The sequence below is a fragment of the Quercus robur genome, chromosome 2, assembly GCF_932294415.1.
Source record: "Quercus robur chromosome 2, dhQueRobu3.1, whole genome shotgun sequence".
NCBI lineage: Eukaryota > Viridiplantae > Streptophyta > Magnoliopsida > Fagales > Fagaceae > Quercus > Quercus robur.
Window position 1 is genome coordinate 533,969 of NC_065535.1, and position 22,486 is coordinate 556,454.

The window sequence follows — 22,486 nt, forward strand, 5'->3', positions numbered from 1 at the left end:
CTGATTCTTTAATAATTTTTTATAATAGAGAGGAGGAGAAGAAAATTGATCTACAGATACCAGTATATAAAAATATAAAATTATAATAAGGAATGCTAGAGAAAGGAAGCAAAATACAAAATAAATTTCTTGAAGATGAAAATTGGAATTTCGAAAAGAATGAGAAGAAAGAAAAGAAAAGAAAAGAATAGATTGCTTTCTTCATTCCATATCAAGCTTAAGCTTCAATCTCTTCTTCATTCACTCATCTGCTCCTATATTTAAGAAGCTCTGTTTGTCCTTACAAACGTAACCTAAAAATAATAAAGCAATCCTTGTTAGAGGCTGCGAAAGCTCTGAAATTGGTTCATAACATCTGACTTTATTATTTTCTCTAATTGGGTATTTCTAAAATTTCCCAGAAGTGTTATATATCGTAGAGTTAGCAGTGCCATCGTCATGGGACAATCACAATCTTCGGTATGAAATATATTCATATTTCTTGTTATCAATTCAACAGTATGAACAAACCTTTTTTTAACTATGTATCACATTACTTTTCTTTTTTCTAAACCATTTTTCTCCTAAACTCTCAAGCACTTCATGCATGAAAATATGCCAACTAAACTAAAAAGCCTCTTGCCAATCACCTAACTTTCTTAGACTTTAGTTTCTAACCTTAAGTTTTTCCATATCTAAAGTCTAAAAGCTAACATATGAGTAATAATAGATAGATTATCTCCTAACCAATCCAAAAATACCGTATTATTGAAATCTTTTGCATAGTTCCTCATCCTATTTAAATTGTCAACAGCATTTGACCATCTAGCTAGGTTGCTATTTATCCAAAAAAGAAAAACCATCTAGGATATAGCGTGGATAAAGATGTGAATTTAATATATAATGTAATTGTACATAGATTAATTATATTGATTTTACAACAACAATAAATAGCATCATTGTCAAAACTTTAAAAAGTTTGGCTATAGATATTCAATAGACTAGTGAGATTCAACTTATGTTTTTTTTTTTTTTCCGTTCATTCTAATCTATATGAAGTCATGTTCTTTTTGGTTAAACATGCTTATAATATTAATTAGAAACAACCAATCTATTACAAAAAAGCTCGGCTTTATCACAATACAAAGTCATGTCCACTATTGGGGAGGGGAGAGTTTAAAACGCAAATCAAATTACAAATTAAATAAAAATTTCATCACCCCACTCAAATTTTAGATTTGCTTTTTCAAAATTTAAATTGGCCCTCAAAATTTTCAACTAGTCCAATAAAAGGAAAACCCAACAAAATCAATCTATCAAAATATTAATTATAATAATTTTGATTAAAAAAAAAACCATCAAAAACGAAATAAAATTCTTAGCTAGCTCATTCCTCAACCCATGGCCCTCCCAATAATATTAACAAAACTCAAATTCTCTTTTAACAAATTCCAAATCACTGGTTCTTAAAACAAAAACAAAAATTAATAATAAAAATTCCAAATAACTTATACATACATACATCATATATACATATATACATATAAATATATATATATATATATTTCAGTTTTCACTTATGTGATAATTTTTAGGTTGCAAATACAAATCCTCTATAACCCCCCCCCCCCCCCCAAAAAAAAAAATTTAAGGTCACTAGTTGAACATATCAAATACTTCCAAGCATTTAATCACTACCAACACTTGAGAGTGAGCTAGTCGCATTTCCACACTTGCTAGATGTCAAATAAAGTTCCTTAATATATTCCCTTAGTTCCCATGCATTTTGCTCCATTGATGCCTTACTGTGAACTTTTGTAATAGGACGAGGAAAGGGAGCAGGAAAATGCAAGAAGGAGAAGACAGGAGGAGGAGAATGCAAGAAGGAGAAGAGAGGAGGAGGATGCAAAAAGACAAAAAGAGGAGGATGCAAAAAGGAAAAAGGAGGAGGAGGATGCAAAAAAGAAAAAAGAGGAGGAGGATGCAAGAAGGAGAAGAGAGGAGGAAGATGCAAGAAGGAAAATAGAGGAGGAGGAAGATGCAAGAAGGAGAAGAGAGGAGGAAGATGCAAGAAGGAAAAAACAGGAGGAGGAAGCAAAAAGACAAAAAGAGGAGGATGCAAAAAAGAAAAAAGAGGATGAAAAAAGGAAAAAGGAGGAGGATGCAAAAAAGAAAAAAGAGGAGGAGGATGCAAAAAGGAAAAAGGAGGAGGAGGATGCAAAGGCAAAATTTGAATCTCACAAAAAAATGATGGAGCAATTAAAAGGGCAACCTCGGCTTCCAAAATTTGCTATCCCGAAACGCTACGACATATGGCTAAAACCAAACCTGAGCACATGCAAGTTTACTGGGTCCGTGGCTATCGAGCTCAACATCGTGGTAGATACTAGCTTCATCGTCCTCAATGTGGCTGAACTCTCCATTGATACCGCCTCTTTATCTTTCACTCATCACCCAGCTACTGCAAACTCTTCTAATTCTAACCAGGTTACGATTATTAAACCTATCTTATCTTTCTATCACCCTACCTACTTTTACTTTAAAAGTTAGTTTAAACTAATATAACTGCTTTAACATACATATAAACTTTCTAAAAATGTCTTGTTAAACTTTAGTTTAGTGCTTTGTTTGCTTTATTGATGTTGTTGATGTTGTTGAGCTCTAGCTTATTAAGCTGATCAAAGAAATAGTCAACCTTTTTATTATCTAAATGCGAGACTGACTTATTGAATTTGCATTTATCATGCCAAACCAAATGCCATGCCGTTTAAAAATAAAACGCTAAATGAATAAATTTTTGGACTTGGGCAGGTGTTGAAGCCTTTATATGTTGATGTGGTTGAGGAGGATGAGATTTTGGTTTTGGACTTTGCTGACACACTTCCCATTGGGCTCGGACTTCTCACCATCACTTTTAAAGGAACTTTGAACGACAAAATGAAGGGCTTCTATACAAGGTACAATACTCGAGTGATGCTTGTTACGATAATACAAAAAATTTTATTACATAACTCTCACTATTAGGGTGTGTGTGTCAATTTTTAAGTATAAAATAAAAGATGGGTAATTACACTCCCGTCCCTTGAGGTTTGGGGAAATGACATTCCACCCCAAACTTGAAGAGAAAAAACACTTTCCTATCTTAACATCCGATTGACCAAATTTTGTTAAATTAAAATTGTTTAAAATGTTGTGTGGTATCCTGCCTTTTGTTTTCAAAAATTATCTTCCATTTTAGAATTAAAATTCATTGTTTTAAATTTTTAATTAAAATTTATTTAAAAAGTATTAAGTATGAACTTTGCTTATTATTATTTTTTCTTTTTTCAATGGGTTATGGAGATTCACCATTGCAAGTGTTTTGATACTTGATAAATTTTGCATTTTTATTCTAAATCTGTCAATCATTTTTTTATTAACCATGATTAAACATTTGTAAAGAGATTCCTATAGAAGTTAAGAATATTTCATTACTAATATAAACAAAATGTGGTAGTGTTAACTTTTTCAAATGTCAAGAGAAAGGAGTGTTTTTTTTCCTTTAAGTTTGGGATAAAGTGTCATTCTCTCAAACCTTAAGGGATAGGAGTGTAATTCTTTCAATAAAAAAAAATAACATGCTAACCCCATTGATGGACTATTATTCACACTAGTCGCAGACCCACGCGATGCGTGGGAATAGATAATTATTTTATAATTATGATATAAAATATAATTTTTTTCTAAATTTTGTTGAAGATAATTTTGTTTTCCCTAAAAATTAAACAATTTCTAAAATCATTTCATCTTTCTAACTCTTCCAATATATCATTTTACTATTTTGGGTTGCGATTGATTGATATTATTCCTTTATGAGATGATCCATATTATTTGAAATTATGCTATAGTGCACTATTTTTTTCCAATTTTTTTTCTTGTGCAATTAAACTTTTTAAGTTTTGAATAAATCGTTCAAATTCCTCATTCTCTTAAAGAAGACTATTATAATAATAAAAAGTCATAAAAAAATTGAACTTAATATTACTCAAATAATTGATAGACACATTCAAATGCATAGCCAAGACTTTTTATTTTTATTTCTATATAAATTCAAATTCTCATTTACAAAATAACTAAGTAACTCAAACAAAAATCAAACTAAAACTATAAGAGGGAGATAGATTAATTGTGATGGAACAATCAAAAATATAACACTAAAACGTATTAACCCAAAATAAAGTTATAAAAAATACAATAATTCATCAACCTAAAGTAGAGTTGCAAGAAAGAATAAAAAATCAAGAGAGAAACAAATTTATAAAAAAATAAGATAAGAAAAAAAAGAGTAAATATATAAGATATGGTAATAAACATCAAATTATTCAAATCATAGTTTCTCAACAACAACAACAACAACAAAAAATTATTCGAGTCATGCTATATAATATAATAATGATATATTTTTATACTATCTTTATAATGTAATAAGATGGCATCTATTAAATCAAAGAAAAAAAATACCATCATAAAAATACAAAACTAACTCACATCAATCTAAAGTAAAGTTCTAAAAAACATAAAAATTCATCAACTTAAAGTAAGCTTTGAAAACAGCTTACGTTGATCATATGAGACTGAAATAATTCAATAACCTACAATAGAATGTTAATTATTCAATAACTGAAAATATACTTGGACTTTTTTATAGTGTAATATGAAGCTAACCATACCACATCAACCACATTATAGGATGTAAAAAATTAAAAATAAATGTATAAAAGAAGGAAAATAATTATGAAACTTTTCAATCCACAATTATCAATAATAATTTGGAAAGGAACTCATTATCTCAACCAAAGAAAAAATAATGAAAACTTAGAAACTTATATGGTCTAGGTATATTTGATAACTCAAAAGGATATGCATCTCAAAATTTGGCATGGTCATGTTCTATTTAGGCCAAGTATATAGGTTCATTACTTCAGTTCAACACATAACAATGATAAAATAAACGACAATTGTAATTGACAATTAATAGTGGTATACTTAGGCTTCCCAAGCATTAGTGGTATACTTATTCCTTACTCCCATATCTACATCAAATTGGCTGAAATCACAAACAAGAATTCTATGATGTGGCTTGATGCAAATGAGCTGCAAACAAATATTAATGATAAATACAAAAAAAAAAAAAAAAAAAAAAAAAAAAAAAAAAACCTTCTGATACACTAAACCATGATCACAAAGGATTGGGAGTGGACCATGATTTCTCTAGCACAACAAATCCACAGGAGTCACATAATAGGAGATAAAGACCACCAAAAAATGAAAAAAAAAAAAATTTGAGAGAGAGAGAGAGAAACAATATTTTGTGTGTGAGAAAACTATGCACCAAATGTGAGAGAGAATTGGAAATTTATAATAAGAAGATGAGAATAAAAAGAGCCAAAAATAAAGGAAGATAAAGAGATAGAAGAAGAGAGATGTTAAGGCAGTTAGTAGTGGGAAGATGACAGGGTAAAAGGGAAGGGAAAAGGTTTGAGAATGTGTAACAATTAGTTAAGAAAATTAATAAAAAGAAACAAAGTTAAAAGAGAGAGAGACTTAAGAGAGAGAGAGAGAGAGTTGGAAGTAAGTGGATGACGTGGCTGCTAAACCTAGCAATGAGTTCAATCTTCACTATTTACTTATAAATGGAGCTAAATGTCTTCTGTTCTCTGCTAAATGAGAATTTTACTAGTAATGTGTATATATTTAAGTTGTTATTTTGCTTTCTAGTACATATGAGCACAATGGTGAGAAGAAGAATATGGCAGTTACACAGTTTGAACCAGCTGATGCTAGGCGATGCTTTCCATGTTGGGATGAACCTGCTTGCAAGGTGCTACAATCTCTCTCTCTTTGTTAATTTAAGATCTTGTGCTTCTTTGCTTCTTTTGCTAAAATCAAATTTTATAACCGACTGCACCTTTTTCTTTTTTTTCTTTTTTTGAGAAAATAACCGACTGCATTTTAGAAGCTAGCGTACCTCTCATGAAGCTAGTGTTTTGATTATTGAGACTAAATTATTTTTGGATCAGAAGTAGATTTGCTTCATTATGTTTCAAAAGAATGCAAACAAAAGCTTATTAGGCCCTTCTTATTTGGCATTGCAGTCGATGTTCAAAATTACATTGGATGTGCCATCACAATTAGTAGCTCTTTCCAACATGCCAGTTATTGAAGAAAAAGTGGATGGGGATCTGAAGACAGTTTCATATCAAGAATCACCCATCATGTCTACATATTTGGTGGCAATTGTAGTTGGTTATTTTGATTATGTCGAACATCTTACATCTGATGGTAAAAAAAATACACTATGTTCATTGTTTCTTGTGTATTATGATCCTTGTTCTTGATAGTGTAATCTTACATCACTTTACAGGAATTAAAGTTCGAGTATACTGTCAGGTTGGCAAAGTAAATCAAGGGAATTTCGCATTGGATGTTGCTGTTAGGACACTTGAATTGTACAAAGAGTAAGTTTTACTGTGAATCATCACCAAACTATTGATCACAAGACACAGTATACAAGTCTTTAGCAAAATAATGCATTTTAAGTGGACGCTGGATTATGGATATTGGCAATCCTTCAAGTTGTTACATTTTGGTGCTTGTGTTGTGTTATTTGAAATTCCAATTAACCACGATAATTTCTGCAGATACTTTGCTGTGCCTTACTTTCTTCCCAAATTGGATATGGTTGCGATTCCTGATTTTGCTTTTGGGGCCATGGAAAATTATGGTTTGGTTACATTCTGTGAAACAAATTTGATCTATGACAACCAGCATTCTGCAGCTGCTAATAAGCAGAGGGTAATATGCATGTTGTGAATGCTGCTCTTTTTGTTAGAATTTCGTTTGCCTAATATAGTATGGAGCTATTTTTTTAATAGCACTACACAAAGTGTTTAATTATTATTTTTCTCTAGGTTGTGATTGCCGTAGCCCACGAACTAGCACATCAGTGGTTTGGAAATCTTGTAACGATGGAATGGTGGACTCATTTGTGGCTGAATAAGGGGTTCGCAACATGGGTATATATTGCATTGGATTGCAACAGATCCAAACTGAGCTGTTTATTAAAATTTCAATATGGTTTGTTTATATATCAAGCCTCAAAGGTTGGCTTGAGCCTGGCTTTATTATTAAAATAAACTAACATAACTATTTTTGGTGGAACGTAGCCCAAGCTCTCCGTAAATGGATCTGTTATTTACACCCAGCATGGGTCATGTCTCTATATATTATTCCTTATTACACTGCATGCTTTTAAATTTATATCGGTTATTTGAATATGTTCAGGTCAGTTATTTAGCAGCTAATCACTTGTTCCCAGAATGGGAAGTGTGGACTCAGTTTCTTAATGACTATACAGAAGGACTTAGGCTGGATGGGCTTGCAGAGTCCCATCCCATTGAGGTAATTCTGCGCTTTTTAAGAAATTAGTAATGTTACTTTTTAGAGTATATTTTTACATAAGCATAATTTTTTAGGTGGAGATAAATCATGCTAGAGAGATTGATGAAATCTTTTTTGACACAATGAGTGACAAAAAATGTGCATCTGTTATCCAGATGCTGCAAAGCTATCTTGGTGCCGAATGCTTCCAGGTTGGTTGTTGGATTTTCTTTTGGTATATGTTTCATGTCCCAAGTACAAATATTTCTTGTTAACCAAGAAACTCTTTTCCCTCCATCCCAAATTCACATGAAATTTATGTCATGGAAACCCTTCAGAAATTTTGTCTTTGAGAAAGATAGAGCAATAGTAACTTTCTAGTTGCAAGTTCTGATGAGATTACAGTGGTTTTGGTAAAAAATTGTAGGATAGTATGAAACAGGTTTAGGAATAAACCATTATCGTGATGAAAACTATATAACTACTATTTTGAAAAGTGCTCATTTCTTTTATATATAGTAACAATGGTGATACTCATCTAGATAAGAAATACTATTAGAAAGTTTATCTACTTGATATCTGGTAACATATCCTTCAGCTTGATTAGCTTCCAGATTCTTTCTAGGCTGCCATTTATTACTTAAGTGATTGCAGTTACTGTTCATTCTTTTATGGTCCATCTTCGTCAACCAATCATCTTTGGCAATATATGAGATAATTGTTCTAATTTTTCCATTGGATTAAGAAGCTCAGCTAGTCAATTTTTGCTCATTTGTAAAATATTTCTTATGTAATTGTATATCAGTTAATTATCTTTTTTTCTCGCATCTGTAAATCAGAGGTCACTTGCTTCATATATAAAAAAATTTGCTTGCTCAAATGCAAAAGCAGAAGATTTATGGGCTGCGCTTGAGGAGGGATCCGGTGAGCCTGTGAACCAACTAATGAATTCATGGACAAAGCAAAAGGGGTACCCAATTGTCTCTGTCAAGGTCAAAGATCGGAAATTGGTGTTTGAGCAGGTTTCTTGTGTCTGGTCTCTTTCACTTGTTTTTTCCTGAAATAACATATCTTAAGTTCTTAACCCTGATGCATACCATGTCGTTTCATTTTGTAATCAGTGTCGCTTAATAATATTTTGAGAATTTACTGAGTTCTGACAAATCAATATAATAATGGCAGTCACAATTTTTGGCAAGTGGTTCTATTGGGGATGGGCAGTGGATTGTTCCAATAACATTATGCCGTGGCTCATATGATGTGCACAAGAATTTTCTACTGCAAACAAAGTCTGAAACTCTTGATATGAAAGATCTCCCGAGTGACGGGAGCAAATTAGCATCTTCTTGGGTAAAACTTAATGTCAATCAGACTGGCTTCTATAGGGTTAAATATGATGAGGACCTTGCAGCTAAACTCCGATATGCAATAGAGAACAAATACTTATCTGCAACAGACAGATTTGGTAATTTTGATATTTGTACTCATACCTGCTCTTATCTTATGATAGTATGTGTTTATGGTAGAATAGAGCACTTAACACACCCTTTTTTTTTAACAGGAATCCTGGATGATTCATTTGCCCTTTGTATGGCTTGCCAGCAGCCTTTGAATTCATTGCTTACCTTGATGGGTGCTTATAGTGGGGAACTTGAATATACTGTGCTGTCTAATTTAATCAATGTAACGTTCACCTCTTGTTTAAGACTTAGTAGATTTCAGTTGTGCTGTTAGTCCTAATTCTAATCCCTCTATTCACAGATAAGTTATAAAGTTGAAAGAATTGCAGCTGATGCAAACCCCGAGTTGCTGGAATGCGTTAAACAATTTTTTATTACCCTTTTCCTGCGTTCAGCAATGTAAGTTGTCCTACATACAAATAATTGAAATCCCTTTGGTGGTCCTTGTTTATAAGTCATTCTGGTTGCTCTGTCTACTGTTTTTTCGATATAATTGATATCTTTGAAGTTGATTTTACTCTATTTGATTGAGAAAGCCCCCTACGATGTTAACTATTGAGGTACTAGAATGTCTGAAAATACATTTCCACAGATTTATAGCATGAGTGTATCATTTCTTTTATACTGAATAATTAGATTATTAATGGGTGATTGATATGCTACTATCAATAATATTTAAATATCTGACATTTTCTGAATTAAGTCAATCTTTTTCGTATTTAAATAGGGCTGCAAATACCAAATAAATAGCAGACAGAGGTATTTTTTTCTTTAAATCTAAGAGACAACTGTAAATGTCTCAGAATGTAAAAGGTGTGCTGTTAAGGAAGAACAAAAAGTCACTTAAGGATCGTTGCAATTCCTCATTCAAGTTTTGTTGTGATCGACTCATAAAGTTTTACCTCAGGATCTAGGATACAGATATTTCTTGCATTATTTGACTTATATGAATATTTATTTCTTTTATTTGGAGATATTTTATATATGATTTGTCAAGATTAAAATCGTCATATATACTAATAATTATATTGAATAAACCTTAGACATCAGGTTTGAAGTTGCATAATATGAATAAAACTTTCTAAGGAAGCATGTAGGATGTTAGAGAAAGCTTTAAGGGGAAGAGATCTCTGACTTGATGGTTGCAGACAACCAACGACTTATATGAGACCTTACATGCTAATGAAAACCCAGTTTGTATGATTGTATCACTAACACAAATAATTAGCCCTTAAAAACTTCGAGCAAGTCCAAGAGCTATATTGCTCAGTAGCATTATTTGCTCTCCTTTATGAGGAGAACTAAGATTCAAATCTCCCTCCCACATTGCTGTAACTATCGAAATATTATTTGTGTGTGTGTGTGTGTATTGGGCAAGATTAGCTTCTCTTTTATTTTCATTCTTCCATTTATTTTGTTCAATTTTTGAATTCCTTTGCAGGAAGCTTGGTTGGGAGCCTAAGAAAGGTGAGAGCCATCTAGATGCAATGTTAAGAGGAGAGGTTTGGACTGCCCTTGCTGTGTTTGGATATGATCCGACACTAAAAGAAGCAAGTAGGCGTTTTCATGCATTCTTGGACGACAGAAATACACCACTCCTCCATCCTGACATAAGAAAGGTTGGTAAAAAAAAGCATTGGTCAATTACTAGTATTTACCCATCTACAATACCTATCAAGTTTTCTAATGGGCTGTGGTTGCAGGCAGCATATGTGGCTGTAATGCGGAGAGTCAGCAGCTCAAATAGATTTGGTTTTGAATCTCTTTTGAGAGTTTACAGAGAGACTGATTTGAACCAGGAGAAAACACGCGTCCTAAGTAATAACATATCATTGTTTGAAATGTTGCAAAATTATTTGAATCTCTCTAGTATGTTGGATACATGTCTCTTTTTGTGCTTGTAGGTTCATTAACATCTTCTCCAGATCCCAGCATAATTCTTGAAGCTCTCAACTTTTTGTTGTCTTCTGAGGTATAATTGGGAAGGTTAAAATGTTTTTCCGTGCTAGTTGATAAATATTGTCTGATGGAGCTTGGGATATTGATGCTGGCTTTATTTCCCATTTGATCTAGGTTCGTACTCAAGATGCTGTTCTTGGCCTGGCTGTTAGTAGGGAAGGACGTGAAACAGCTTGGGCATGGCTGAAGGTAATACTCCAATAGTAATGTAAAATGCAAAAAGCACATCGATGTGAAGAATTGAGAGGCCGTTTCTAAGATTTGATAAGCATATACAGGGGACAGGGCACTCATCTTCTTTCCTGTGGGAAGAACATGCGTCGTTGTGCATCTCATGTACTTATTGCTGATAAAAAGGAAAGCTGAGAAATGCTAGAGGTGTAAATTAATCATTTGGGTTGATGTGCTGAGAAATGAAGCCACATCTATATCGAAACTGCTTTTTTAAATTAAAGTAGTGTTTTAGTTAATCTTGGTCAGAAATTCCATGATGCTAGTCTTAAACGATTGTTTCTCTAGCTTATTGTTGCTAAATTCTTTATGTATACATGAATGAAAGGGTACTTTGTTTTGATTTACTTTGGCACTGATCCCCTATTATTCTATTCCCATGTTCATCACGAGTACATTCCACTTTGTTGTCTAATGCATTTTTTCTACTTTACATGTGATTGAAATGCAGGATAACTGGGAGCATATTTCAAAAACCTGGAGTTCTGGATATCTAATTACTCACTTTGTCAACTCAATTGTCTCCCCGGTTTGTCTCTCCCTTCCTCCTTTCTCTTTTTTCAGTTGTTAGTTCCACAAGTATCAGCTTTTGTCCTTTGTATCTCAATTACATATGCATAGAAGTTAAGTTTAGTAAAAAAAAGAAAAAAAAAACAAATGTATAGTTAAATTCAGTTACACTTTGTTATTGTTATTGCTTATCATTTTTTTTCTTTTTAAATGTTCTGTTCTATCTATCCCCTAGTTTGCTTCATTTGAGAAGGCCAACGAAATAGAGGAGTTTTTTGCAAATCGTGCTGAGCCCAAGATTGCTAGAACCTTGAAGCAGAGCATTGAGCAAGTTCACATAAATGCAAATTGGGTTCAGAGTGTTCAGAATGAATAACATCTTGCTAAGGCTGTGAAGGAGTTGGTACACAGGAAGCACTAGGAGACACTTTTATTTGGCCTTTGTTGTCAAGACTCAAGAAGAAAGCAAGTGGACTATAAATTTCACAACTTTTCATAGTGTAAATTTGCCGAACAAGAGTGATAATAATGAATCAAACATATATATACATATATATAAATATATATTGTTTGTATATAAATATCATATCTTTTGGAGGGTTCTTTCTTTTGTTTGTGTGAATGTGTTTTTGTTTATTTTCTCTTTCTTCAATTTATTTTTTGTAAAAGACTAAAAATATTATCTCTGCACTACAATGAAGTATACCCTGTTTCAAGTGTAACCTTCCTCCCACTCACAACTGAGTGGGTCCCATAGCTAGTGGGTCCCACCAACGGTGAGTGTGAGGAAATATACACCCGAAACCAGGTGTATTTTTTTCCAGTACTACAAGCTGATTTTAGCGGCCTCCCTTAAATGACATGCACTATCTTTCTCCTAAAAAAAAAAAGAGTAAACAAAGTGATAATGGGTTTCGGTCCTCTCTAATCCATTGTCATCTAGTGGTTTTTTTTTTTTTTTTAGCAGTGTCATCTAGTGTTTTTAAAATCTCATCCTCAGACTTTGATGTTAGTGTTAAATTGATCTTCTTCTTCTTTTTTTCTTTTTTTTTGGTCATGTCTATGTAGCATCTTTTATACTCCTGTTGAGTCACATCAATGTAGCATCTTATTCCATCTCAGTCCATTCAATCCACTTCAGTCCAATTTGATCCATCCAATCCATTTCAATTGTAAAATCTATTAGTAAATAAATGAATGAGTTAACTTAATTATTTTGTCCAAATCTTTTAGTACAAGAAATCATTTAAGCAATTTTTAAATTAATATTAATCAAACAACGAGATCTTTTAAATAATACATCTTATGAATGTTTTCATTTAAATTTTTAATCGTAAATATAACATTTAAACAATATCATTTACTAAGTAAAAACTTTACAAAGTGAAATGATTTGTTAGTTTCACATCAACAACATAATAAACAAATTCCTAATTATATTTTAGCGATATTGTGTGTGAGGACCAAAGGGACATACAGTAAATTGGGCCTTAGCTGGACTTTAAATGGGCCCAACTAAAGGTCTAAACGAGCTACACAAGCCCATATAAACCAAGGGGAAGAGTCTACGAGCTACACAAGCCCATATAAACCAAGGGGAAGAGTCTGAGAAGGTAGTTAGTCCGAAGAAGGAACTTGGAGATGGATTAGCCAAGGAAGCTAAATAGTTTATGGGTTGAGCTGAATGTATCGAACCAAGTAAGGTAACACTGTAACAGTAACTAGCCTGAATGAGGCTTGGAGGAAACTTCCTAACGAAGTTGTTGTCACCTCCACATTAAATGCACTACACCAACATGAGCCTTTATTTGGTTATTGTTACAAGATAATAGTTTTTTATTTAGGTGTTATTATCTTATATTTAATAATTATTATACCAATACAATTTATTTATTTTGTTATTATTATAATAATTATTTATTTGGTAATGTTTATCAGAATAAATATAGAGTATCTTTTCATTTTTTGGTTTAATATCATAATTTTCAACTCATAACCAAAATTTTTTACAACATCTTTCATATAATTCACGCTTCATAGAATGTTATAAAGTTATCAATTCACATTATATGTAGTTGAGAAAGTACAATATAGTAGATTCCAGCTAGTTTAATTGGTAAAGTTTTTTATAGTTGAATAAGACATTTAGTGTTCAATTGTGATTTGTTTGTTTGTTTTAGATGATGTGGGTAGTTTTTTTTTTAACTTTTTTTTTTTTCTAAAAACTAACACATACCATTTACTCATTTTTAAATTCTCTAACAATAGACAAATTCAAATTAAAAAATTACATTAAACTCATAAACAAAAACAAAAAAAATCTCATTGCACAAACATAACGCGTGTGATAAATCTAATAATATATTATTATTATAAGTTTATGATTTTTTTTTTTTAATAAATATTATAAGTTTATAATAAAACCTTGCAAGGACGGAAGTTTATCTAATATATTGCACCTAACAGAAGAGGAGGATAGAAACAAAGATCCACCGGTTGCGTAAAGACTGAGAGAGAGAGCATTGGTTGCGTTGTGTGACTTGTGTCCTCATCCAAAATCTCTATCTTTGCTTTTGGTTTTGGTTTAACAGAGAAGAGAATCTCAAAATCTATGGAGCAGTTCAAAGGGCAGTCTCGCCTCCCCAAATTCGCTGTTCCGAAACGCTACGACATACGCCTCAAACCAGACCTCACCGCCTGCAACTTCGCCGGCTCCGTCGCCATCCACCTCCACATCGTCGCCGATACCACCTTCATCGTCCTCAATGCCGCCGATCTCTCCGTCCATTCTGCCTCCCTTTCCTTCGACTCTTCTTCTTCTTCTTCTTCTTCTAAGGTAATCATCATCATCATCTTTGACCTTTCTTTTCATCTTCAGATTGATTTGAGATGATATTATTCATGTTTATTCGTTTAGGTTTTGGAGCCTTCAAAAATTGAATTGGTTGAAGCGGATGAGATTTTGGTTCTGGAATTCCCTCACCCGCTTCCCCTTGGAATCGGAGTTCTCAATATCGCTTTTCAAGGAACTTTGAACGATAAAATGAAGGGCTTCTATAGAAGGTATAATAATAAGCTTTATACAAACAAACATGTATCTAATTCCTCCCACTCTTATTTCTCAATTCAATTACATCGTTTTCATTTCTTTTTTTGCATTCAGCTCAGCTCAGTACTACCTAGAATTATTGAATCATTCCAATTTTCAAGTTTGGATTTTCGAACCATAAAAATTGTTACAAAATTTAAAGATAATATCCTACATATGTGTGTATCTATTATAGGATTGAATCTATGACTTCACCATCCACCGTTTACCTTATGGGGGAGGAGATTTCATTGGGTCCATGTCCATGGAATTTTTCTTAATCTACTATACAATTTTTTTTTTATTTTTTTCTTTCTTTTGTTTAGAAACATGTACTATACAATATTTGAAGTTTCTAGTTGCTTCTTCTTTTTATTAGTTACATCTATTTAATTGAGTTCTTCTTCTGCTTCGTAGTACATATGAGCATAATGGTGAGAAAAAGAATATGGCAGTTACGCAGTTTGAACCAGCTGATGCTAGGCGATGCTTTCCATGTTGGGATGAACCTGCCTGCAAGGTGTCAGAATCTCTCTCTCTCCCCCTCTCCCTCTCCCTCTCCCTCTCCCTTGGTTTATTAAGATTTTGTACTTCTGTTGCATCTTTTGCTGAAATATGAAGTTTTTTCCTCTCATTAAGATAGTGTTTTGGACCTAGTAAAAAATAAATAAATAAGATGGCGTTGGTCTAGCTCAATTGACATCTCCTCCCCCTGTAAGAGCTAGGTGGCGGGTGAGTCCATGGGTTTAAGACCCATTGGGTCAATAAAAAAGAATGGAGCTAGTGATTTGATTTTGTGGCTAAAGAATTCTTTGATTGAAAGTAGATCTGCCTGATTATGTTTCAAATGAACACAAATAAAAGCTTATTTGGCCCTTCTTTTGTGGCATTGGGTGTTGTAGGCTACATTCAAAATCACACTGGATGTGCCATCTGAACTAATAGCTCTTTCCAACATGCCAATCATTGAAGAAAAAGTGGATGGGCATCTGAAGACAGTTTCATATCAAGAATCACCAATAATGTCTACATATTTGGTGGCAGTTGTTGTTGGATTGTTTGATTATGTGGAAGATCACACATCTGATGGTACACTTCATCTGCTATTTTCATTGCGTCTTGTGAGATTACAGCATTTTTTGTTGACATTGTAATCTTACATCTCCATATAGGGATCAAAGTTCGAGTATATTGTCAGGTAGGTAAGGCAGATCAAGGGAAATTTGCGTTGGATGTTGCTGTGAAGACACTTGGATTATACAAAGAGTAAGATTTTCTGTGAATTACTGCTAAATTAACAATTGCTTGTCAGAGAATTGCAATTATATAGCTGAGAAATACATATAATTGGACACTGGATTGTGGGTGCTAGTGATCCCTTAAGTTGTTGCATTTTGGCACTTATCAGGAATTCAGATTAACCATGATACTTTCTACAGATACTTTGCAGTGCCTTACTCTCTTCCCAAATTGGATATGATTGCAATCCCTGATTTTGCTGCTGGGGCCATGGAGAATTATGGTTTAGTTACATACCGGGAAACAGCTTTGCTCTACGACGAACGGCATTCTGCAGCTGCCAATAAGCAGAGGGTAATGTGCAATTGTGAATGTTGCTCTTTTTGTTTGTATTTAGTTTGGCAAATGTAATATGGAGCTATTGATATAATAACACCCCCACAAAACTTGTAATCATTTCTTTTGGATACTATGAAGGTTGCAACTGTCGTAGCCCATGAATTGGCACACCAGTGGTTTGGCAATCTTGTAACAATGGAATGGTGGACTCATTTATGGCTGAATGAGGGGTTCGCAACATGGGTATATTCATTGGTCATATGTCCATGTAATCTTATACATAGGTGCAAAATATGCTTGTAAATTATGTCAATTATTTGTATGTGTTCAGGTTAGCTATTTAGCAACTGATAGCTTGTTTCCAGAATGGAAAATATGGACTCAGTTTCTTGATGAATCCACAGAGGGTCTGAGGCTTGATGGGCTTGCAGAGTCACACCCCATTGAGGTAACTGTGCATGGGCTATGTTTTTGTCTCAGTATGATCTATTTTAAGGAATTAGTATTAGTAAATTTATGAGCATATCTTAATTTAAGTGCTCTGTTTTTTTAGGTGGAGATAAATCATGCTAGTGAGATCGATGAAATTTTTGATGCCATAAGTTATAGAAAAGGTGCATCTGTTATCCGGATGCTGCAAAGCTATCTTGGTGCTGAATGCTTTCAGGTTGGTCATTAGGTTTATCACTTTTATATGTGTCTTGTACAAGTAAAATATTTCTTATGATTGAAGAAACTTGTTTTTTTTCCCTCCATTAACCAAAATTCTCTTGAAATTTATTTTATAGAAAGCCTTATAAGCTTTCAGACATAGAAAAATAGGCAATTAAATCTTCTTATTGCGACTTCAGAAGAGGTTAAGAGATTTTTCTTTTAGAAAATGGTTTGATGGTAATGTGGAATTATAAAATTTATTTTTTGAAAGAGGTTTTGGAGATAACCAATAATGTGATGAATACTATGTAATTAATAATTTAAAAAGTATTTCATTCTAGTTATATTGAAATGAAGTTGTGATGGTCATCTAGATTAGAGATAATTAGAAAGCATATCTACCTGATATCTGGTGACATAACCCCTGCTAGAGTAGCTACCAGGTATTATTGAATTGAGTGCTGTTGAGGCTTGTGCCTTTTCATTTTCATTGGTGTCAACCAATCACCTTCTGCAATTCATGGGATTAATTTTTCAAATTTTATTTGAAAGAATTATTAGATTAAGTCGTACTTCAATAGAGTATGCTGGTTGTTGGATCTGAGTTTGTGCGATCAGCATTATTAACATCCATCATATGGTCAGTTAATGTCAATGCCTTTCTAACAAGCGATCAATTCTTTGTAGAGAACGAGAAAGTATCTCCTTGTACCTTTTGATTTCAGGTGGCTTGTAAGGAAAATATACAAATATGGTTTTTTTATATCTGATAGTAATTGTGATTAGGTGGTTGATTCTGTATTGAAATTAAGAAGTATACTATGGCCTGCTCATTTGAGATGAAAAATATTTGTGATGTACTTGTCAGTTAATTATCTTTTTTCTTGCATTACCAATTTTTTTGTAGTTTTAATTGACCATTTATGCTTCTTCCCCCCCTTTTTTTTTCTGATTTGTGTATGTAATCAGAGGTCACTTGCTTCATATATAAAAAAACATGCTTGCTCAAATGCCAAGACAGAAGACTTATGGGCTGCTCTTGAGGAGGGATCTGGTGAGCCTGTGAACAAACTAATGAATTCGTGGACAAAGCAAAAGGGATACCCAGTTGTCTCTGTGGAAATCAAAGATCAGACATTGGTGTTTAAGCAGGTTTCTTGTGTTTTCTCTCTCTCGGCCATTTTTGTCTTGAAATAACAACTTTAACTTAGTTGTGTATTCAGTTGTTTCAATTTGTAATGAGTTTCGCTTAATAATATGTTTTAGAAGTTTCTAAATTGTCACAAATGTTTGTTTTAATGGCAGTCGCAATTTTTGTCAAGTGGTTCCCATGGGGATGGGCAATGGATTGTCCCTATAACATTATGCTGTGGCTCATATGATGCGCGCAAGAATTTTCTACTGCAGACAAAATCTGAAACTCTTAATATCAAAGAATTCCTGAGTGATAAAAGCAATTCAGCATCTGCTTGGATAAAACTTAATGTTGATCAGGCTGGTTTCTATAGGGTGAAATATGATGAGGACCTTGCAGCAAGACTTAGATATGCAATAGAGAACAATTACTTATCTGCAACAGACAGATTTGGTAAATTGGCTATTTTGTAATCGTACTTGCTTTTTTTCTTTTTTTCCGTTGATGCTAGAAAAGAGCACTTAACAACAACAACTTCCTTTAACAGGCATTCTGGATGATTCATTTGCCCTTTGTATGGCTCGCCAGCAGTCTTTGACCTCATTGCTAACCTTGATGGGTGCTTACCGGGAGGAAGTTGAATATACCGTGCTGTCTAATTTGATTAGTGTAATGTTCACCATCTTACCTCATCTATGTTTATTTCAGTTATGCTCTTAATCCTAATTCTGGTGTCTTTGTTCACAGATAAGTTATAAAATTGTAAGAATTGCAGCTGATGCAACCCCTGATTTAGTGGATTACGTTAAACAATTTTTCATTAGCCTTTTCCAGTGTTCTGCTGAGTAAGTATTTTTACATACAAATAATTGAAATTCTTATGGTGGTCCTTGTCTATAAGTCTGTGGGGTTGTGCTGTCGACTGCTTTTTTAGCATGACCTTTTAGAGTCCAATGAGATATTGACTATAAGTATTAGCCATTAGGTAATTTGAGGTACTGTAGTGCACAAAGAGGCAGCCCTCATATTCCAAGCTTTTTATATGTGTGTGTGTGTGTGTGAGACATTTTCTGATTTAAATTTCTTTCTTAAATAAAGCTGCCATTAGCAAATAAACAGGTGGAGTTAATGCTTGATTGCGTCTAGAGATATCTATTAATGTCTCAGAAAATATTAACATTTATAAATGTGGATATAAACAGCTTTAAGGAAGAAGAAAAAGACCCAAAGAAAAAAATAGCAATCGATTAAGGTTTACTTTGTTTTACTGTCAAGTTTTGTAGAGATAAATGTACAAAAGTTATATATATATATAAATTTTGTAGGGATAACTTTACAAAGTTTTGCCCCAAGATCTAGGATGTAGATTTTTCTTGCAATATTTAATAGGCAAATTGTTTTTTCATATTCATATTTGTTTTTGAGGATATCTTACATATACTTAGTCCGGAAAAATTTGTCATGCTTACTATTGAGTATATTGAATGAACCTTAGTGGTCACCTTGGAAGTTGCTAGTATAATCTGTATAATACTTGCTAAAGAAGCTGCAAGGATGTCAGAAAAGTTAGTGAGAAGAGGTCTTTGACATGGAAATTGAAGACCATCAAAGAGTTATATGGGACCTTACATGCTAATGGAAACCCAGTGTGTCTTTAACCCAATTAATGAGCACTCAAAAACTTTTAGCTTCTTTTTTAATTTATTTCTCCATTGATTTTTTTTCTTTAATGTTTGAATTTCTTTGCAGGAAGCTTGGTTGGGACCCTAAGACAGGTGAGAGCCATCTAGATGCAATGTTGAGAGGAGAGGTTTTGAATGCCCTTGCTTTGTTTGGACATGATCTGACACTAAATGAAGCAAGCAGGCGTTTTCATGCATTCTTGGATGACAAAAACACTCCACTCCTCCCTCCTGACACAAGAAAGGTTGGTGAAACAAGCATTGGTCCACTAGTATTTCTCCATTTACAATTGCTATTGATGTATATTGTGGGTTTGATTGCAGGCAGCATATGTGGCTGTAATGCGGAGGGTCAGCAACTCAAACAAATTGGCTTTTGAATCTCTTCTGAGATTGTACAAAGAAACTGATTTAAGCCAGGAGAAAACACGCATCCTAAGTAATTATCATATCATTATTTAAGATGTTGAGCATCAGATTCTCTTTACTGAATTAGAACCATGTATCTTATTGTGCTTGTAGGTTCATTAGCATCTTCTCCAGACCCCAACATAATTCTTGAAGTTCTAAACTTTTTATTGTCTTCTGAGGTATCTTGGTTTAATATAATTGTGGAGGTTAAAAAAATTTTCATTTGAGTTGATAATTTGTAGTCAAATGGAACACTGGACACTGATGTGGACTTCATTTTCCACTTGATTAAGGTTCGTAGCCAAGATGCTATTTTTGGACTTGCTATAAGTATGGAAGGACGTGAAACAGCTTGGACATGGCTGAAGGTAATACTCGATCAGTAATGTAAAAAGCACATTGCGATTTGCATAATATTTGCATGATATATTGTCCTTGAAACAATTAGGAGTAGTGTTGTTAAAAGTCGAAGGCATACATGAGCTGCTTGTTATCTGATGTATTTTTATTTTTTTCTCCCCTTATAAATATGATTGAAATACAGGATAACTGGGAGCATATATCAAAAACCTGGGGTTCCGGATTTCTAATAACTCGCTTCGTCAGTGCAATTGCCTCTCCGGTTTGTCTCTCACTCCCTCCTCTGATCTCTTCTGTAGTTAGTTCTCTATTATCAAGTTTGTGCCCTTTTAATCAATTACAGATGTTATGCTGAATTTAAATTCAAATGAAGTTAATTATTTATTACGAATGCTTAGCCTTTGTCTCATTTGGTTCTTCCACTCCCCCAGTTTGCGTCATTCGAGAAGGCCAAGGAAATAGAGGAGTATTTTGCAAGCCGCAGTATGCCCTCTATTACAAGAACTTTGAAACAGAGCATTGAACGAATTCACATCAATGCAAATTGGGTTCAGAGTGTTCAAAATGAGAAACATCTTGCCGAGGCCGTGAAGGAGTTGGCACACAGGAAGTCCTAGGAAACACCTTATTTGGCCTTGTTGTCATTTTACAAGAAAGCAAGTGGATCAAATTTCCTTTGTTTTCATAAATTCAAATATGCCCTAACAAGTGATTCCCGAGCAACAGCACTCTTAATAATATTTTCTGGAGTCCGTTCTTAATTAGGGTTTTGCCTTTATTTTTCATTTTTTCTTCCTGTTGTATGTTGCGTGTATGACAGCTGTATGGATGAATTTATTTTACCCCCTTCCATAGAAGTTCAAATTGCATATTATTTCATTTATTTATTTTTATAAATAGTTTGATAGTTACAAGTTACAACAACACAGACAATATAGGAGAGAGAATTTGAACTCCGGTTATCCTTATAAGAGACAACATACAATGCTACTAAAAGTTATTAAGTTTTTTGACAAAGTATCACTATTGAAGGAGATATATGATTCAAATAGGGGTGTCAATTCGGGTTAGCGTGTCGGGTTCGTGTCGTGTCGAAGTAGGGGTATTCGACTAAATAGCTCAATCCTAACCCGATCCATTTAATAATCGTGTCAGGATCCTTCAACCCTAACCCGACCTGTTAATAAGGCGGATTGACTTGACTTAACCCATTTGACATGCTTAATAAACGAGTCGTGTTGGGTTGACACGAATATAATACAACTCATTTCAACTTGCATAATATTAAATATAACATCTATCTAGATATAATTTTTTTTACATCCCAAAAAGCAGTGTATACACTTTAAGTCTTCAACCCACATTCAAAATAATATAGTTCAACAAAAATATAACATTCATCTAGAAATAAGTTATTTACACTCTAAAAGAAATGCATACACTTCAACCCAAATACAAAATAACAAAGTTTAACAAAAATAAAAATAATACAGTTCAACAAAAATATAATATTCTTGGAACTCGCCAAATGCTAAGTATCAATATTGAAAGAATTTGAGCAAGCAATAGACTAATTCTGACTATGACCATGATTATCATCCATAGATTCTTTGTTGATGTTCAAATTCATAACATCTTCCACAAGCTCATCCAATTTCATTTGTGTAAGTTCTATGCCCAAAAAAAAAAAAAAAAAAAAAAGTATTAGTAGTTCTAGAGCTTATAAAGTTTCAATTTCCAATTATATCCCTTGTAAATTTTTGTAATTACTTACTTTTCTTTTTAAATTTAAAATATATGTTGGATATAAAAGGTATTTGACAAATCTAAAATAAAATAAATATTTATTTGTTATACGAGTTAAACAGGTTGTGTTAAGTGTGTCATTTCGGGTTGACACAAATAAATTGGCGTGTCAAACGTGTCTATTGCGGGTTATGCAGGTTGACCCGTTTATGACCCGTTTCTTATCGTGTCGCTATCAGGTCGACTCGTTTATGACCCAAACCCATTAAGGCCC

General features: G+C 33.3%; 2 protein-coding genes across 3 annotated transcripts in view; both read left to right on the forward strand.

Annotated features, from left to right (window-relative positions):
• The window catches only part of LOC126707834 (aminopeptidase M1-like), a 29,759-nt gene extending 8,419 nt beyond the window's left edge, over positions 1-21,340 (forward strand). The window contains exons 1-19 of one of the 2 annotated variants that reach the window (XM_050407615.1): positions 14,017-14,394; positions 14,476-14,621; positions 15,064-15,166; positions 15,549-15,735; positions 15,819-15,912; positions 16,086-16,239; positions 16,363-16,467; positions 16,556-16,672; positions 16,778-16,891; positions 17,848-18,030; positions 18,184-18,466; positions 18,561-18,682; positions 18,761-18,858; positions 19,763-19,940; positions 20,020-20,134; positions 20,218-20,285; positions 20,400-20,474; positions 20,651-20,728; positions 20,898-21,340. In XM_050407615.1, the coding sequence (XP_050263572.1) occupies positions 14,170-14,394; positions 14,476-14,621; positions 15,064-15,166; positions 15,549-15,735; positions 15,819-15,912; positions 16,086-16,239; positions 16,363-16,467; positions 16,556-16,672; positions 16,778-16,891; positions 17,848-18,030; positions 18,184-18,466; positions 18,561-18,682; positions 18,761-18,858; positions 19,763-19,940; positions 20,020-20,134; positions 20,218-20,285; positions 20,400-20,474; positions 20,651-20,728; positions 20,898-21,083 (2,631 nt within the window). In that variant the 5' untranslated portion in view covers positions 14,017-14,169 and the 3' untranslated portion in view covers positions 21,084-21,340. Of the gene's footprint in view, positions 1-14,016; positions 14,395-14,475; positions 14,622-15,063; positions 15,167-15,548; positions 15,736-15,818; positions 15,913-16,085; positions 16,240-16,362; positions 16,468-16,555; positions 16,673-16,777; positions 16,892-17,847; positions 18,031-18,183; positions 18,467-18,560; positions 18,683-18,760; positions 18,859-19,762; positions 19,941-20,019; positions 20,135-20,217; positions 20,286-20,399; positions 20,475-20,650; positions 20,729-20,897 lie in introns of those variants that run through there. The other variant, XM_050407616.1, reaches the window with a different exon arrangement.
• Positions 308-12,160, forward strand: LOC126707759 (aminopeptidase M1-like). Its single transcript, XM_050407610.1, has 20 exons — positions 308-459; positions 1,804-2,466; positions 2,791-2,936; positions 5,737-5,839; positions 6,114-6,300; positions 6,383-6,476; positions 6,660-6,813; positions 6,930-7,034; positions 7,303-7,419; positions 7,494-7,610; positions 8,238-8,420; positions 8,581-8,863; positions 8,960-9,081; positions 9,160-9,257; positions 10,300-10,477; positions 10,562-10,676; positions 10,763-10,830; positions 10,932-11,006; positions 11,500-11,577; positions 11,794-12,160. The coding sequence occupies exons 1-20, from the start codon at positions 439-441 to the stop codon at positions 11,932-11,934; spliced, it is 3,048 nt and encodes a 1,015-aa protein (XP_050263567.1). The 5' UTR covers positions 308-438; the 3' UTR covers positions 11,935-12,160.
• Positions 21,341-22,486: the final 1,146 nt, after the last annotated feature.

Bases quoted from the DNA above. Each gene is read 5' to 3' on its own strand.
- LOC126707759 (XM_050407610.1), top strand. From the start codon at position 439: ATGGGACAATCACAATCTTCG. The intron at 6,814-6,929 runs GTAATATGCATG...ATTTTTCTCTAG, and splicing joins CAGCTGCTAATAAGCAGAGG to GTTGTGATTGCCGTAGCCCA. The intron at 11,578-11,793 runs GTTTGTCTCTCC...TCTATCCCCTAG, and splicing joins TCAACTCAATTGTCTCCCCG to TTTGCTTCATTTGAGAAGGC.